General features: G+C 41.3%; 2 protein-coding genes across 6 annotated transcripts in view; both read right to left on the bottom strand.

The window, feature by feature from the left end:
• The window catches only part of RB195_009366 (uncharacterized protein), a gene marked incomplete at both ends in the record, with an annotated part of 31,566 nt that extends 14,454 nt beyond the window's left edge, over positions 1 to 17,112 (bottom strand). The window contains 11 exons of one of the 5 annotated variants that reach the window (XM_064189893.1): positions 2,087 to 2,405; positions 4,575 to 4,670; positions 4,724 to 4,756; positions 9,790 to 9,955; positions 10,737 to 10,870; positions 13,997 to 14,147; positions 14,425 to 14,517; positions 14,596 to 15,090; positions 15,408 to 15,485; positions 16,768 to 16,871; positions 17,018 to 17,112. In XM_064189893.1, the coding sequence (XP_064047475.1) occupies positions 2,087 to 2,405; positions 4,575 to 4,670; positions 4,724 to 4,756; positions 9,790 to 9,955; positions 10,737 to 10,870; positions 13,997 to 14,147; positions 14,425 to 14,517; positions 14,596 to 15,090; positions 15,408 to 15,485; positions 16,768 to 16,871; positions 17,018 to 17,112 (1,764 nt within the window). Of the gene's footprint in view, positions 1 to 2,086; positions 2,406 to 4,574; positions 4,671 to 4,723; positions 4,757 to 5,338; positions 5,372 to 9,785; positions 9,956 to 10,736; positions 10,871 to 13,996; positions 14,148 to 14,424; positions 14,518 to 14,595; positions 15,091 to 15,374; positions 15,486 to 16,767; positions 16,872 to 17,017 lie in introns of those variants that run through there. The other 4 variants (XM_064189892.1, XM_064189889.1, XM_064189891.1 and 1 more) reach the window with 4 other exon arrangements.
• Positions 1,256 to 1,516, bottom strand: RB195_009367 (uncharacterized protein; the record flags this gene model as incomplete). The annotated part of the gene is made up of 1 exon (XM_064189894.1): positions 1,256 to 1,516. One exon carries the CDS (start codon positions 1,514 to 1,516, stop codon positions 1,256 to 1,258), a length of 261 nt encoding a protein of 86 aa, XP_064047474.1.
• Positions 17,113 to 18,960: the final 1,848 nt, after the last annotated feature.

The raw sequence follows: 18,960 nt of genomic DNA on the forward strand, positions 1-18,960 counted from the left end.
ACGATTGTCGTTGAAGCACATCACTTGTCAGGCCAACTTTATTTTGCCCTCCTTTGCAAATGCGGCGCCTCTAATCTTCGATCGGTAACGTAAGAGCAAGCTTCGAATCGCGTTTCCCATTTATGTGAGACGGGATACTTTAAGAATCACTCCTGCGATATCGCATCCAATGTCGCTCTTATACACGTCCCACGCTGCTCCTTTCCTCCTGGACAGTTCATGGCTCAGGTAGTTTTCCATGTTCATTTCCCAAGCCAGATAAACGTGGTGCATTCGGATATGTTCGTTCTGTTGAGCCTGAATCAGCCATTTGAGGCCTATCCGTTACGCATGAGCATCTTCTTTTTTCTTCTTTGATTTTGATTCAGCTGAGGACCAATTCATCCACATGTTTCGTCGAACTCGGTGAGCATTCGTTCAGCTTCGTTGATGATAGATGTTATCAGAACGATGTCATTAGCAAAGCGTACGTAAATATTTTAGGTGAGATTATATCACCAGGGGCGGGTGTGGCGCAGTCGGTATTGGTACCAGACTTGTCTGGGAGGACAAAAACACTGACTTGATCATCGGCTGGCCCCCGCAAGTCATTGTATAGGCCAACACGCGTTCCAAAACCTCAACGATTACGAATTCCAATCAAACGCGTTGGCGCATCCCAAGTGGATTAATACACCAGTGACTTTATTCTTTTTTTATTGCATCACCTTGTTAGACCCTTCTCTTGACGTCAATGACAATATTCTTGTAGAACGGTGAAATTCGGGTCGTGAAATGTTTCAATACCACTCACGTCAAGTTTCTACAAGTCGACAAGGGGACGGTGGCTCTGCACTCTGCGATAGCTGATGAGTTTCGAAACAGTGTATCAATGTCTGAAACCCGATGGCGCATGGCGTCCTACGATTTTCAATCCTGTTAAGGTGCACTCTTGGGAAGAGCTTGCAGATGACGGATAGTAAGCAGATTGGGCGACAGTTGCCGATGTCAAGTGGATCTCCTTTCTTATACAAGAACGGGCTCGTTGGTCTTCCACTGTTTAGGGGCTTTGCATTTCGGCCGGTAACGTGTAAAGAGTCTCGCCAGAGTGTTGATGAGTACTGAAGAACCTTCCGTCAGTACTGTCGAGTGCCATACGATTTCTTACCGACATGATAGCATGTCGTACTTTGGATTGGAGAAGCTCTGGAATGTCTTGTCTATACTCCCTCATAGTAAGGAAGCAAGTGGACTTTTTCGATTGGCGAATTCTTGGCTAGTTTTTCCTCGCTTTTGCAGCTTCAGCCAACACTTCTGCTCTTCTCTTTTCGAGGTATTCTTTTATCGCTTCTATGCAAAACCTTGTGAGCTCGGACGTGAGTCCTCGGTTAACTGTGGCTCGTGCAGCTCCACGTTGACGTATCAGCTCTAGAGTTCTCGCAGATAGGTCTCTTGGTGGTTTTAGACTTTGAGCCTTCCACGTAGAGTCATGAAGATGTTCGACGAGCAGATCGCATTCCTTGTCGATGCTGTCCATTCCGAAATCTTCCCAAGAGCAGGCTAGCGTAGAAAAAAGATCCTAGTTAATGGCAGATCTGAGACTTCGCTCTTTGAACTTCGCGGCTTCCTCTTCTCTCCGGGTAAACGAAAATCTTCTCTGGAAGAGGCGATGTCCCGATCCGTGCAAAAACTTTAGCACAACAGCGACATTGCCAAGCAAAGCCTTTCACTAATGATGATGTGGTCAATTTCAGTATGGTACTCTCCATTGGGTAACTCCCACGACCAGCATGGAGAGGAGCGCTTCTGGAATTGCGATTTTCAGTTGGTGGTCTTGGTCGTCATGATAAACTCAAAAGACCTCTCACCTTGTTTGGTCCATTAAGTTCCGATGTGAAGTTTCTCAGGCGTCCTCCTGGGGCCAATCTTGGCGTCAAAATCACCAACAAGTGTAGAGACTTAGAGAGGTTCTTCGGAAAAGACTTACCTTCTACAAGGTATAGTCAGCTCTGTAGAACTTCTCCAGGTCCACTTAGAAAGCTCCGACTTCTTCGTAGGTCGACGTTGGGACGTAACCGAAGAAAATTGTGAAAGCTGGTGTTGGATCTCATCTTCTCATCCGCAAGAAGTCTGATTCGGATGGTAGAGATGGTAGTTTTTCGAAATAGTCGATGTTTCTTGCCATACTCGTGTTGATAAGGACACAAACTTCTCTACTGTCGCATTTCCCGAAGAACAGTTCTTCTCCAGCGTTCAGTGGGTGACGTCGTTCACCGTCATCGTATGGTTTTCGCTCAGTACGATGACGTCTTAAACTTACTCGCTTGCTTTTCCACTTCTTTAGCCTAAATGAGTCCTGCAACTCTGCCCTTCCTGGCCCAACCGTACCAGGCTTTTCTCCGGAATCAGGAGACTCTTTCTTATTACTGTGAGATGCATATAATTTTGAAACGCATGGGCAGGTTGCGGACCTCTACTCTCATAAGCTTTTGAGAGAATGTTGCACTCTCCTGCAGTGGACAGATAGAGCCTATTTGTTGGAGGCGACTCCAAACCGCCTCATTTGCACCTTCCAACCACTTGAATGCAGGTTTTTACCCGAACCGACGTGCGGGTTTCAAGGATGTTATGAGTCAGTTCTGGCACAGCAGAAACAGAGTCCATCCCATCCCCTAAATTCACCTGCGTCTAGAGCAGGGCAGAAAGTCGCTTTTGATCCGTGACTAGCCCCCTACCCGCCAACCTGGGACGTGCCACGTAGCCTCGCAACTAACTGTGAACCCTCTTTCAAAGGAGATACATGTCACACTAACATATAAAGAAGTAAACATCACTATCACTGTGATAAAGATAAGCAATTTATGTAGTGGGTTAAGACGAAAGGAAGTTTGGTGCAGTTGCACAAACGGTTGCGCTCGAAGCGGTGCGGTGGAACGTAGCGGCTACGATGGAAAGGGGATCCTTGCTAGCGCAACTCACCGCTGCAGTCCGTGATAGTCTCTCCTTAGAGGCAACCGCTAACTCCATCGCGTCGCGTCAAGCGCAGCCACTTAAAGGCACCATACTACGAATCTGAGGTGGTATGGTTTTCCTATGGAAAATTTCAATGCGGTAGGTCGTAGGTTGTGGAAACGGGGGTGGTTGAGGTCACTTCTTCCCGGATCATTGTAAACAGCCGGCCGGGGAACGCCAATTTTTACGAAGAATTCTATTGCAGAGCGCTACCCATGCGGAAGCGTCACATCTAGCTGCGCAGCCTTCGAAGGTCAGTGATTTCTTCTCAACAACACAATCGACCCTGTGAATAACCAGCTGTGGAGAGAAGAGCGTGTGCATAGAGGAACGTTCTAAGGTACCATGTAGTAACCAAAGCATTTCCCATGCCGTTTTTCTTACGACGACTGGGGAGAAATGAGCGGAACCACCCCTGATCCCGCAATCTACAACTCTATCTCTAGCTTTCACGGGGGTTTCCGTCACCACGTCATATTCGTGGTAAGCTGCGTTTGAGTAACTGCACCGAGCCTCCTGTCGTTTTGACTCCACTGTATCGGAGAAGCTATAAACACCAGTTATTACTTAACTAGTCATATTTGCTGTCTACTGTAAAAAAAATGTGAGCAAACAGGAGTTAGGAAAAGAAGAAGCTAAAACAAATAAGGTGTAGCACCAATTTAAAATCAGCTAAAACATCTACTGTAGCATGTGAGCATGACCATGATACATCCCTATTGTGAAATGTCTTCCAAAGAATGTACAGGCGGGTCAAAAGATCTGAGGTGCTATGTGCAGGTGGGATGCGATTGAGGCGAGACCATCGCTCTCTGCAGGTGTACCACAGAGAAGGGTAAGGAGGCCCAGGCATCTCGCAGTGCGACAAAGACAAAGCAAAGACAACGTCAGGATTCCCCAAACACCATTTTGATGTCTCTTATCCGTTGAAGCGGGTGGATATGATGTTTAGCGAGATATTGCACACCATGCGCATGCACCGTTCATGAATTCCCATCTTCTACACTTCGTCAGATCTGTTCTAATCATATTTTTACATGTTGGTCGCTTTGATGCAAGGTACAGATATCCAAAAAAAACGGTAGCGAAGACAAAGATGTTCCATTGGCGGAGTCCATACGATTACTGAGTGGTGTGATATTTTCTGCTGTAATGTTCAAAGAATTTTAAATCAGATAAAACCAGACAGTTATGGATTTCTCTCTTCCTACTCCCGTATTTTTGCTCGAAATACGATCGATTTGACTCGAATGGATGGTTCATCCATGGAAGTTGCAGTAGATCCCTCGATGAGAAACGGAGTTGCGATTCTGTTAATGACGTAGACACATTCGGTAGAACTTTCACGGTAAGAACCTCCTATTTTGAGATCCACGACTATTCTCATATACTGTAATTCGGGCTGGAATAGTTTACATATCTCTCTGACGGAACGACAAACGGCGATCTGTACTTCCATTCCAGAAGGATCTTTTTTTTTTGGTGTAGCAGCAGCTATTCACCAAATTGCGCCAGTATGGAATACATAGGTCTAATATTTACCTAATTTTAAATCTGATCTTTAATTATAATCAAAATCTTACTGTTGGGCTGATTTTCCGCTTCTTTGATATCCTTCAACTCTTTCATATGTGTTAGCGCCGTTTTCGGGATTCCACCTGATGTCATGTTGTGCATGTCTAGCAAAACGAAAGTGTATTGAATGTTTTACTTTATAGAATGTAAAACTTACGCCGGGCTACCTACCACACACGACCACCCCAACCTAAATGTGAGACTCTTCTACGAAAGATGGAATGTTTGTTTAAAGTGTTTATAAAATTGATTCGCAACAGCAGAAACGCCTGTGGAAGGCTACGCTTTGAGCGTTTAGAAATGAATGATAATCAGCAAAATCTTTCATAGAGGTAGTTAAGAAAATGATGACTACCAAATCAAGTCCTGGCCTTTCTGAATCGTCTCGTGTTTTGCTGTAGTTCTGAGTCCTTGTTAAGTGAATATCTGTTAATTTCTGAACCACAAGGACCCATAACTACTAAAGGATAAAATGATGAAGTGTCTGTAATTGATCCACTTGGGATGTGCCACTGCGCTCACTTCAATTCAGAATCGTTTGAGGCTCACGAACGCGTGTTTAGGCCATCAGTGAATTGCGGGGACCAGTCGATGTATGGTTGGATCAAAACGACAAAACGTTGAAACGAAGATCGGACTGTTGCGTAAGCGGCTGCGCTCGAAGCGGCGCGGTGGAGCGCAGCGGTTCGGATCGTGGAGACGAACGGCTTTGCTGACACTAGCGCAGTTCCGAACCGTCGATCTATCCTGCAATCAATGCGGAATCTCTTACCGACTGCGCCACATCCGCCCATACCTTCACCATGCTGCTCAGATGCTTTTTAAATCAGTGTATCACAATTTTGACGTAGCGGAATCCACAACGAGAGCTTAGAATTCGGGTGGTAAATTGCGAAATCCAGCATGGTTATGCTCATCTCTTCGTAACTGCAAGTTTTCTTATGACGATTTCTGTTGCAACGCGGCACCTTTGTGTAAGCGCCGCTTTTACGAGCGAACGGTCGACGATCAATTATGTCAATTCACCAACCTGTTCAAATAAAACTAATGAAAAGACTACTGAGGAGTCTGGGGCGTGTTCAAAAGTGAACGTTCTAACGTACCTCGTAGGAACCAAAGCTGATCCCACGACGTTTTTATACTTAGATTAGGGAAAGATGACCGAATTCTTAGCTTTCGCTGTGCGTTTCGCACCACGTCAAAATCGTGGTACGTTTTAAGCCACATTACAATCAGTCAGTAATCTGGAAACTGAGGAACCTAACAATTTTTGGTTGGAAAGTCTGGTTGAAGCAAGCGCAGCTGTGGCACCCAGTTCCGTAACTCGAATGGGCCTAGCGACGCGCTAACGATCCATCTAGTCAGGCCTTTTTCACCTGAGTAGATGGAAAGAAATCAACATCTGCTTTCTTTGAATGAACTCTGAACTTATTTGGGTTGGTTCACTGATTTATACGTCAAGACTGCTTTGCTAATACTCACACAGTACTCCGAAATCATATGGAGAACTGTTGCCAAAGAAGTGAATGTTAGAAGTAGAATTCAAGTGCAAATCAAATCACTTTTTTTTTGTTTCTAGTCGAGTTCTTTTGCTGTGAATGCTCATTTTAGGAACGTAGGCGTAACATAAACATAGACAGAATATAACTTAAATCATAAGAAAATTCTTTGATTTCTTGGAATTGTGCAAGAATTTATTGTATACGAACATCCTGCAACTTTACTGCAAGGTTGGTTTATGTTCTTCGAGTTGAGTCGTTAAAAAACAGCAATAAAAGCAAATTGAATAAATATATGGAGTAATAAAACAATCTTTAAGTAAGAACGACTAATCTGAGCATGAACGATGAAGGTTAACTATTCCTTGACTGACTACAGTACCCTTCGGGCATTCGTAAAGTATAGTTCATACCTAAGAAGTGGAATGAAGATGAAATTTAATGGTTCATAAAATTTAAGGAAGAAAGATTAAATACTTTAAATGAAGTGATTTTCATGCCCTCATGAAATCATCATGTGATGGCAAACTGTTTCATTTTCTGCTGTGGTCACAGCATATGAATGTGTGGAGCAAAGAAATTTCTCCGCTTCTACCAACCCTAATTTCCTGTTTCTATCCTGATGACGACTAATACAGCTCGAAAAGTTGCCGTTCTTCCGGCATTACAACAGGTTCGACAATAAATTTCGTGGTGGAAAATTAATGTGGACAGCGATGTCGATAATGTCTTCTCGAATCGCTATAAATCAGTGGTTTCACCGTGTGTCCCGTGGGGATTTAACGTGATTTTGCGCGAAATGATCCGTCACCCACGAAAATTAGTCGAGCAACGTTCTTCACGAAAATCGTAGCCGCAGCGATGAAATCACGAAGAAAATACTTGCAAGAATTCTTTGCGGCAATTCTTTGGGAAATTCAGTGGGATGAGTAGGTGGCTTGTAAGGTGACTTCCTGGATAATTTGCCCGTTTTGACCTGATCTGAGGAAGTTTTTAAAATATTCGTTGCAAATAAATCTCGTGAATAAAATAATTTCTCGCTTGCAGAGAGATTTCTGAATTATTGCGCCCCGTTCACAGAGAAGAAAATGCAAAGAAACACGCCGGGGTATTTATTGCTACCACTATACATATGAAAAATTAGGTAACGCTCCATTTTTGTCTGATTTACTTGAACAGAATAAATTATTTTCCTCCTCTATAAGAATGTATTAATGGTATCTGCCTCGTAAACGGAATCCAGGCAGAGCCAACATTCCAGGAAGTTGAAGAACTCACAAGACTTATGCGTAGTCAGTAAAAAGTCAAACTGGTGCTAAGGAGGTTTGGTCCACGTTTTTCTTTCCATACTCGCATCTAGATCGAGGCAGCAGATCAAACTAAATTGATTATGGGGTCTTATCCAGCGCATCGGTGATCTGCATGCTCCGCTACGCGGCCTTCCATAGTTAATTCTCCTCTTTATGCTTCTTTCTCTTTACATATCGTTGTAAGACATGTTTATTTTAATGATATGCTTTTAAAATCCTAAAAATGCATGGATTTTTGTACGAAACGTTTGTTCCACTGGTGTTTTCCCCTCATTTTAGCATCCTCTAAGTTTGTTGAAAACAGCTTTTCACGAAATTAACGATGTTGGATCTTTCCACGATTATATAAGTGTGTGAGTGGAGAAGCGACAGAGGCAGCCGTGAGTATTTCGGTTAATACCTCTGAATCGTTTCGTGGATTCTGTGGATGTGCCCGAGGAGAAGGCAACATGCCTTGAAGAGGCCACACTCCTATAATTCACGGGGACACGAACAACCAATTATGGATTTCTAGGTCTCTGGACTTAGAGGCGCATAGAACTACAGAGTTAGGAGGAAATATGAAAGGAGGAATTTGTAGTGAGAGTTCAAACAGTGATCAGAATCCATGTTACCCACTATTTGCCACTTTCTTCCATTCGACACTTATTCACCTGTTTCAGACAAAAATTCGTGAATTTCACATGGATACAAGCTACCCTACAAAAAAAAATTGGAACTTACCGAATACCTATTATCCTCATACCCGTTGCTTTTGGGGAAGAAATATTACGATGTAAGGTGATCTCAAATTTGTAAAACCAGAAGTGTCAAACAGTACCAGAAGCAAGACAAATTTTCCCCTTAATTTTGATAGAAATGGGCCTCCGACGGTTCGGAATTACCTGCATGAAATACCAAGAGGAAAATTGGGAATATTTCAGCAAGATTTCTTTCAGAAAATTCCACTAGATGTGTCTGATTTCCAAAACAGTTCAGCAACTCCTGAAGCGTATCCTAGCGCATAAAAGAAACTTCCATGATTATTGTTGTACATCAGGATCCTTTTCAAGGGCTGCGATGCAGCCTCTTGAAAATTTTATCACATCATTGGTTGTAGGCAGGCAGATTCATCTACAGTCGGGACAAAACGACATGGATCATGAGTGCAGCTGCGATAGATTTGCGTACGCGCTTGAAACGACGCGGTGCGGTGGAGGCAGCAGTTGAAACCGAGGTGGGACCATCGCAAACTGCAGGCAGCGATGGGTGGTGCCAGCAATGGTTCCACTACGCTCCCTAACCGCTACGCTCCAGAATCGCCTCGAGAGAAGCCCTGTACGCAGTTGGGTACGTGCTTCATTTCGTTTTGACCCTACTGTATGCCGGCATCGATGACGGCGAACCTCTTTAGGATGCACTGCATCGCTAATTGCTAAGGCAAGACATGATAGGAGGGATACTCGAAAATTTACGGGGACTTCTGTATCCGCCGCAACCTAAAAAGAACCCTTTCCCCATCCACCTACAATACAACCAGTTTTTGTTTCATTTTCCTTCACACTCGATATTTGTTCACCTTATTTAAATTCAAAATTCAAGTATTACTCCTAAGTTTCGAAAGGAGTCACCCTAGGCTACAAAGAATGGAACTTACAAAATTCCGATTATCCTCATGCGACGTTTTTGAGGAGAAATATAATAGTGTAAGGTGATCTCAAATTTCTATCTGTACCAGAAGCATGGGAAAAACCTCTCGTGAAAAATGAGGGAAAAGATGCATTGGTTGGGTTCAAATTACGTGTATGAAATTTCTCGTTGAAAACACGTGAAAAAAAATTCACACTCGTTACCCACACTGTCCTTCTCTCTACTTTATCTACTCGTGAAGAGATCTCAACGAGGGAAATTCGTATGCTTATTCTTATATGAATTTATACGCTTATTTATATTTATATAATACGTTGTCTTAATGTAATGTACTGTAGTAGATAGCGTAATTGTTAGAGTCTCGATCGACATCAAAGGGAATAATCGATAAATTTTTATGATAGTGAAGAACAAGACGATCATTACCTTGTACGAAAGAACGTCAACGATTACATATAGTAAGTACATAATGAAATACAGACATTGCACAATTGATTAAAATACAACGGAAAAAAATAGTAATTACCCGGTAATGTCTGCTATAATTTACAGAAAACGAATGAGAGTAGTTATAGGCAACAGAGAAACTGATGATAGTGTTGATGTTTCATTACCACTGGGTTTAGAATGAAATAAGGGAAAATAAATCTGTGAAATTTCACTTCACTTCAATAAAGCTTTTGTATTCCTCTTAAAAAGATCATGGTTGATCGAAGAAATTTTCACAGAACTAACAAATGACAAAAGAAAACAATAAATCGCTAAGCGACTACGGTAGAACCTACCATATCCTTATGATCAGTGTTATCAGGGCAGAAACGAGTGTGGCGGAGAGAATCGATGAGGTGGTGGATGAGTTGTCATCCACTCGTTTCATCATCATCCAACCTTCTTCGCCTTCTTCGGCCGCATATTCTCGAACGTTACCGGCAGCAGCTGCTGATGCGACCGCTAAAAACAACTGACACTCCTATGGTGGACCAGATAGGACACTATACTCAAATAAACTGATTCTTTGCACAAAAACATCTTGGACGACATCTGTTTGTTTATCTGTTTGTTCCTGCGCCTTTTCATTACGTAGTTCATTACGTAGTTCATTCTCTTTTAAATCTATTTGGGTCAAAAAAATCAAAAAGAAAACCAATGAATCTTAGCCACAGTCATTTTGGGACTAAGCGCAGATTGTAGGGCTCATAAAATAACCTCATCTACAACAGCTGCACAGCGAATTCGTGGTCGACGTCAGTTTGTTGTCTGATTGTTCGTGCGCCTCCTCATTTTGCAGTTCACTCTCATTTAGATCGATTTGGAGCAAACCACCAACCCTTCGGTATGGTCCACAGACATTATGAGGCAGGACAGGGTTGTAAGGTACATACTCCCGCCCAAGAGTATTGACCCAATCATCGGTCGTGTTGATTTTTACACGAAGAAAAAACTTAAATTGAAATGTAATAAGAATGGTGGTCTAGTTACTGGGGACTGAAATGAAGCATCCGTTTATACCGATAGATATTCGATACCGTAGGCGGGAAAACCTTATGTGTGACAAACTTGAAGAATAAATTTCTTCCTTTGTGATCTACGACAAGAATCTCACCCTCTTTTCATGTGTAATTTTAAAAAACAATTTTTTTAATTTTAAAAAGACAAAAAAGTCATTAGATGTTAAGCATCATGTTCTTCAAATGTTGGTTAATAGTAGAATGTTCGACCTGGGTTCTCTTACCTGGGGTAGGTTCGTTTTTTTCGTTCTCTTCGTTCGACTCGGCCGCCACCTTTGGGAGTTCATATTCTTCGTCTTCCCGTTTAATCGAATGATCCCAATAATCGTCGTCTTCAGGACCAGTGGTAGAGGGGTTACTGTAACGAAAATGATGATTTATAGTGAGGATTAGACAATAACTTATTAATCCGTTCATTTATTTGCTTGGTGAGTTCTTGAGTCGATATTCACTGAGGATATCGACGAATTAATACATAAGAAAACAACAGAATGAGGATGTTACGGATTCAAAGTTCAGATTTTGCAGAAACGAGGCTTATCGAGTGAAACGGTACTAAAGAAAAGTTAGCAATTGCATTTACTATAGCTCTTTTTTTCATTGTAGCCGCATTTCCTCAAATTATCCTCATTCTCGGACTTTTACTGTGTACTTCTGCGATATAGGAGTACAATCGCAATATATTGATCACTTCTGGACGTTGAGATTTAATACCACTGATTATTTTTCATTTTCAAAAGAAATATTTGCTTTTAAAGATCTTAAAACCAGAAAATCGGAAGTCTATTATATTTATTCGTCCATCGTTGATGAGCTTTTTTTCATTCGTGACAGCTGTCGCTATCAATTTCTTTGTGTTGACTCACTCAACTCATTCACAAATGTCAAAACTTGCTACAAATCTGTATAAACAAATTGTACAAGAAATGAAAAGGTGAAAAAAGTAAAGGTATATTTTAAAAAAAGAGCGTGTGAGGGGTATATATAATTCCTTATCGGTCTCTACGGTCATATTATCATACCTGGAGTTCTTTAAAAGAGAAAGGCAGCAGGATGGAAGGAGAGTCAGTGGAGTGGAAGACAAAGAAATTAAAACAGTTTCGAGGAAATAGGAAGGGATTTTCAAAATTCAAGATTTGGGCTGTCCTGGACAGTTCCCGAGGAAAAATTCTCAAGATGGTCCAAATGGTGAAGGATAAAAGGAACAAAGTTTCTGGCGTTAATCAATCCGCTTGGGATGCGCCACCACGTTCACTTTAACTAGGAATCGTTTGAGATTTACGAACGCATAACTGGCCCTTATAATGACTTGCTGAGCTTGCCGATGTATCAAGTCAGGGTCTTTTTATCCTCGCAGACAGGTCTGGTACCAATTTATCGACCCCGGACGTATAAGAGGCTTGGTTGGCACTAGGGCGGATTCGAACCTCCGATCGATCATGCTACAGCTACGGGGGAACCTATTACTAGTGACTGCACCGACACCGCACGGATCAAAATGAATGGTGCATTATTTCAAAGGTGAGGACCATATCCAATTTCAAAACACTGAATAGTTAAATAAAAGCTATTTTCCGTTATACTTGGTGGGTGGGTGTGGGGCAATCGGTTGAAGGTCCGCCGAAGGTTCGATTGCCAACCAATCTTTTCATCCCTCCGGTGTCGATTAATCGGTACCAGAGTTGTCTGGAAGGATGAAAACATTTACTTGATTAATCTCCAAGTCCTCTCTTCTTGAAACCTCGGCATTTGATAGTGTATTTATGTTTTCTTGTTATGCCAACGAGGTTTAGGTGAAACTTTTTTATTGGCCTAACGTTTCGACAAACTCGTCTTTTTCAAAGGCCTGAAAATGGTTGAGGTGTTTGATACCATGCATATCCCATCAAACTCCTACTCTCTCCTCGCCAACCCCCGATATTGTCATCGAACTCCCTCGCCTTTTACCAGCCAAATGTTCCTTGATACGCACGTTCAGCATCCTTTCAGTTTCTCCAATATAAATGGCGTTGCACGTTAGGCATTCTATTTGGTAAATAACTCCGATGTTCGTGCAATTACCGGTCTTACCGAATGGACAAACCACGCAACATTCTGACACGCATTGGCTATCGTAGAATCTATTGCGAACTAACTGTCGCTTGATGCTGTCGTTCGGGATGTTCACCAACACAACATCATCTTGCAGCTGTGCTCGCAAAAGAGTCCGGTGTATAGCAGCAGTGAGTGACGGAGTTATTTACCAAATAGAATGCCTAACGTGCAACGCCATTTATATTGGAGAAACTGGAAGGATGCTGAACGTGCGTATCAAGGAACATTTGGCTGGTAAAAGGCGAGGGAGTTCGATGACACCGTTAGGGTGCCACAAAAATGAAAAGCATGATGGAAATGAGTTTAAAATAAAATGTACGATATTAGCGCACGAGAATGAAATATCTGCTAGGAAGGCTTTGGAAGCATTCTGGATTTCCGTCAGAAATCCGTCCATGAATAACAAAAATGAGTGCTTATCAATTACCAATGACTTCTTGCCGTTCGTAAAACTCTGTGAGCTATAAGATTGCCCACATGCAGTTCCTTAACGTTACCCAGACACCAGTACTTAAGGATACTGCACAGTGCGTAGATCTCATTCGCCTTGGTGACAATCTTTAAGAACGCGGTGGTTTACCAACCCCGCTAGTCGGTAAAACTGGTCAGTTGTTTTCCTTTTAAGGTCTTGCGTGGTGTACTTGGAACAATATCGGGGGTTGGCGAGGAGAGAGTAGGAGTTTGATGGGATATGCATGGTATCAAACACCTCAACCATTTTCAGGTCTTTGAAAAAGACGAGTTTGTCGAAACGTCAGGCCAATAAAAAAGTTTCACCTAAACCTCGTTGGCATAGCAAGAAAACATAAATACTGACTTGATTGTCGGCTGGACCCCGTAAGTCATTGTATAGGTGAATACGTGTTCCAAAACCTCAACGATTGCGAACTGCAGTAAAACGCGTTGGCCCAAATGGATTGATACGCCAGTGACTTTATCCTTTAGTGCTTGTGCAGCGTCATCGCTTGGAATTCTCAGGAATCAAGAATACTGTAAAAGAAAACGTCGACAGCTGCAAAAGAACGTGTCAGCTGTAAAAGAAAACGTTCGACAAGTAGCTCCTCATTCGTCCACAATCGGCGCCAGCGTGTTCAACCGGACGCTTCACGCCGCAACAGCAACGCGCACACTTTTTCTGCTTGATGAAGGCACTGATGTTAACCGATTTGACATGTTCGGGGCCGTCTACATATTCTACTGATTTTCGGTTCAGTTCTAGTATCAGAACAAGTTCTCAGCTAATCAGAACCCCCTAGTTTCAGAAAATTACTCGTAGCAAAAGAAAAAAAAGAAATGATTGTAGGGCAGCAACGGAATAATGTTCATTGGAATTTGTAAACCATAAAAATCCAAATACCAGTTTTATGGATTTAGCAGGGAATGTTCATACCTCTCTGGCTCATCATCAAGCGTGTGATGTTTCAAAGTCTCCTCTGCAGCCGCTTCTATCATTTTAGTGATTCCAGACAGCTGTCGATCTTGAGCTGATGTTGAAGTCTGGGTTACGGGTCCATCTTTGGTCATCGAAGACATTTCGGATCCTGAATTTCTTTTGATACTAGCCAGTAGCAGTGTTCTTTGCGTTAAGTTCTCTAGAAGTTCATATGATTCAAGCGCAATTCCATGCTTTCCCAATAGGAAATACTCCTGACAGATCTATTCGAAATTCTGAAAAGTGCTCTAGGATGGCGCCAGAGTGCGAAACACTCTTAGCTAAGCGTGTTGATTTTTTTTTAAAGAGAAGGCATTAAATTGCGCGACTAAGTGTATCATCGGACCCAGAGGCAACAAATCAACACCGTTTCGCTACACACTAACGTTGGCTGACAGCTTCGGCTCCCTCTTCGTCGCCGGTTTCCACTTTCGCCACTTCGTTACTCGCATGAAGGTAGTCGCCAACAGCATCTTCCTCTAAATAAGTCAAAATTTGAAAAAAAAGAGGGAAGTAAGAGAAAATGCAAAAAGAGAGGAAATGAAGTGAAATTTCACCTTCATCGCTCTTGTAATCCCAATCATCCGCGTCTGGAGGCACATCACCACCACCATCTCCTGCTTGTGAGGCGCTCTTACTCGTTGTGGATTCCATCTCCATCTTATTCATCTCCTCTTCCATCATCATCTCCTTTTGTTTCCTATCCATCATCCGTCGCTCCTCTTCCCGTCGTTGTTCCTCACGAATCCGAGTCTCCTCGTGTTCTCCGAACTGTCTGCGTCTCTCCTCTTCACGCTGTTTCGCCTCCTCCTCTCGCCGTCGCTCTTCTTCTCGTCTTCTGGCGGCCGCTCTTCGCAGTTCTTCGTCTCGACGTCGTAATTCTTCAATCCGTTGCGCTTCCACGGTGTTCAAGTCCTGCGCGGGACGAACTCCAATCCGTCTCTCTTGTTCTGCTCTTCTTCTCTCAGCCTCCAACTTATTCTCGTACTCTCGCCGCCGTTGTTCATCTCTCCGCCTCTCCATTTCAAGTTGTCTCATGTTGTAGTTAACGTCTAAAAGAAGTCTTTTTTTTTCAAAGAGAAAACTAGTGGATTTGCATTGAAATTAATGTTTTCTACTTTTTGTTTAAGAAATATGGACGTACAACTGGCACCGAATATGTTCAATCGATTGACTACCTCAAGTGCCGCAGACGCGTCGCGTTTGCACGGTTGAACATATTCAGCGCCTACTATACTCTCGATAACTGGATAACATATCTGCAGGATTTTGTACCCAAAATTTGTCCATTTTTTCATTTCAGCGTCATGTTTATCCAAAAACTTTTGAAAGTAACCGTTCTCAGCAGCCGTCGCAGTCTGGAGCTCACCTGGGGCAGGTGGTTGTGGTGGTGGCGGACGTTGTTGCCGTGATTGCTGTTCATTTTGGGGATTCCTTGGAGCACCAACTGAAAAATCAATCCTACTGATTAATTCGACTTGAAACCAAAGAACCAACAGGTTCGGACCAATGTCATGAATCTTCTGACAAGTTTCTTTTAGTTTGTTCTAAGTTCTCTCGTTGATGGATGAAGCAAATTGCTATCGGCTTTCTGGATAACACATGTTTGAGAATTGGATCATTTGCTCAGCTTTAGCAATGTCTGAGGGAAATATTTGACTGGAATTTTGGAGAAACTACCATTATAGGATCGGAGATAGAACATTCAAGGAAAAGAATTGTTTATTTAAGAATATTTAATTTAAAGTAGGGAATAATTGTAGATAGAGCCGCTAGTAGCCGAATTGAAGGAGAGTGAGAAATTTCGAAAGGAAAAATCTGAAGCGTTTCGACAGATCAACTCTGTGTATTACTGGAAATAACATCGAAAAAAGTTCTTTGAATAAAATTAAAGCGCGAACTGATATCCTTTTCATAATCAGAAAAAAAGAGAAGATGGTTTTTTGAAGTGCTAAATGATCTACGACAGTGAAAGGTGAATAAAAACTGATTTTATTGTGTTTATTTGTCTGGTATTCTTCCGAAGTATTACCTCATGAGTGGATAAACACAGCGCTAGTCATGAATTTTTTTAAAAAATTTCCCCGCGATTTTAGGACGCCTTATTGTAGCCACCTCGCAGCACATTTTACTGCAGTACAAATGGCATTTAAATCATTTTAGTAGGTTCTGAAGTAAATAAAACTTGAACTAAAGCTGGATTTGAAAGGCATATTGTAAATTTCTTTAAAAAATCTCCATTAGCCGGGCATAACTCGTGATAATTTCTTGAATATTAATCCGTTCAGACATGATGTAGTCAAGAGCAATCAATAAATCATTCGTGACTCATAAGCGGGTTCAAATGAAATTGAAATAGTTCGATATCCAGAAAATAACAAACTATTTATGAGCGAGCATTAGGTCTCGGAGTAAGAGAGAGAGAAAAACAAGAAAGAAAAAAGCTAACCCTCTGAATGACTAGTATTGGGATTAATTTTTTGATCTTTTTGAGTGAAACGAGGAAAAAATACAAGAATATCTGCAATTTATCAAAAAAAAAGAATATTCTATCTTCAAAATTTCTGTTTTTTTTAATAGCATTTCAACATTTTACAGTAAATATAATTTAGCGAGGGGATTTTATTACTTTGGAGTTTCTAGTAGTTCTTACAAAGCAGTAAAAGATGATCTCTGCGAAGCGAAAATGATAGAAATACAGTAACCAACAAGTCAGATACCGTACTCACCTTCATACTGGCATCTATCACCTTCATAGACGCCCATCAAGCAAATACATGAATGGAATTGTGGGTTATCGAAAGAAAATGCGCACATTCCACCATTTTCGCACCTGAAAATTGTTGTGCTTGGAAAAAAAGGATGGAGTCAAACATAGCATTTGGTCTTTTATTGTTTCGATTTAAAAACTTCTCTTGAAAATCTTCAAATTTCACATAATATCCGCAGAAGTTTTGGAATTGAACGACATGTACCCACCGTATGTTGCATGCGCTTTGTGGATTTACCAATCCATGGCCTCCGAGAGCAGATATCGATTCAATAAGCAGTAAAAAACAAGCTACAAGCCGCATCGTAGAAAGCGCGCACGGCTGTTCTTGATGTCAGAGGTGCGGATCAGCGCCGGCAATGAAGAGTGGTGCTTTAGCGATCTGGAAAAATGACTGAAATTACACGAAACTAGCGAGGAGAAAAAAACGAGCACGGTAAAAATTGCTATGATGGCTATAATGGCAGCCGAGACACACAGGATGTGGCGGAGATCTCGGTGAAGACGAGCACAACTAACAAAAACATTTGTCAGTTGTCAAGGTGAATTAGGGTGGAGCCGTGGTCGTGGAGGAATGAATTTTCGAAGGAATACAATGACGACATACGGATAACATGGGTATATCAACAATGTGATTTGTTCGCAAGAGGTAAATGTAAGGCAAAGGAATAAAAGTAGGCGAAATTCTGATGCAGTTCCTCCAGAAGGTACGAAAGCTCACAGTGAAGCTTCCAGAATTCAGGATCCTATAAGTCCGGCGGTTAGAATGGTGTTACGGTAATAGTGGAAAAGGAACTGTATACAATGTACAGATGTACTACTACGTTTGCGTAAAATCAAAAAAAAAGTAGACTGAGGATAATAAACGACACAACAAAGAAAAAAAAACCAGGAGGATAGAAGAGTTTCTATAAAAAAATTAAACTAGTTAATGCTATAGTGCTGAATCTCTTAAAATCATTTCTACCTCACATTATCATAAAAATTCCGCACAAGTAGTAGGAAGTATTTCACGATTTTTTTCTCTGAAAATTAGCCAAAGTGGCCTTCACAAATTACATGATTTAGAATCGGACGAACAAGGTGAAACAAAGTGTGGTAAAAAAAAATTAAAAATATGTACGCCATGATTCTTCCAAAAAAAGGAATGAAATTAAAGAAAATTTCCGAATGTGGTTAAATTTAGTCGCGCGTTGCTCCTGTATGTTTGAATTTTCACTATTAGCTCCAATTAATTTGATTTTTTTTGAAAATAAATGATAATAATACCCATTATTTTAAGAAGAAAATTTTCGCTTTATTTTCATTCATTTCCCAATTCACCTAACCTTACCTTCTCTAACCTTAAACTAATAAACTATTAAATTTAAGTATGTTTAAGGAAGTAGCCAAAGATGTACAGCTGCGCTTATCAAAGTTTCCAACAACGAGCACAGAAGAAAAGCAATGAAGAACAAAAAAGAAGGTTTGAGCTTTGTGAAAGGGCGTCATAGAAATCCACTGAGATCTAGATCGGGTGGCAAAGAAAAAAGGTGGAAAGCTACTTAAAAAGGCGCACTCTTATGATTTTCGGAGCAAAACGGCACGAAGAATTTATGGATTCATGGCGGAGTAAGGCGTAGGCTTCATTACTGCGTTCAAAGCATTTCTTCTGATTTCAATTGCATGACTTTTTCGGAACAGAGGAAATTAGTTCATGGCACCTCATCCAGGTGATTATAAACGAAGAACTCATACTTCCTCTCAAGAAGATTATTGATGGGGCTCAGTAAAAAAAAGGAATTGGGAAAAATTCGAAAAAAAAAAACCAGGAAATGTTCCACAAATAAGAAGAAGAAATGAACAGTACGAAGAGAGAAGGACGACATACAGGAGATATAAGATAAAATAATATGGATAAAAAAAATAAAACCATTTGCTTGCTCAAAAGTTAAGAATTAGAGGTATCACTTTGTGTTCCCATGGAAATTCGAAATATTGACAAGAGGAATAATTCGTGGCTTTTTTTTCACATTTAAAATTGCATATAGAAACAAAATTGTCAGGAAAGTCCCATAAAACAGAATGATTAGAGAATTTTCTGCTCTATACGACAGTACTGTTTCGATTTTTTTTAAAGTTGTTCATTTCCGTTTTTTAAAACAATTAAATG

The sequence above is a fragment of the Necator americanus genome, chromosome III (genome assembly GCF_031761385.1).
Source record: "Necator americanus strain Aroian chromosome III, whole genome shotgun sequence".
Classification (NCBI taxonomy): Eukaryota; Metazoa; Nematoda; class Chromadorea; order Rhabditida; family Ancylostomatidae; genus Necator; species Necator americanus.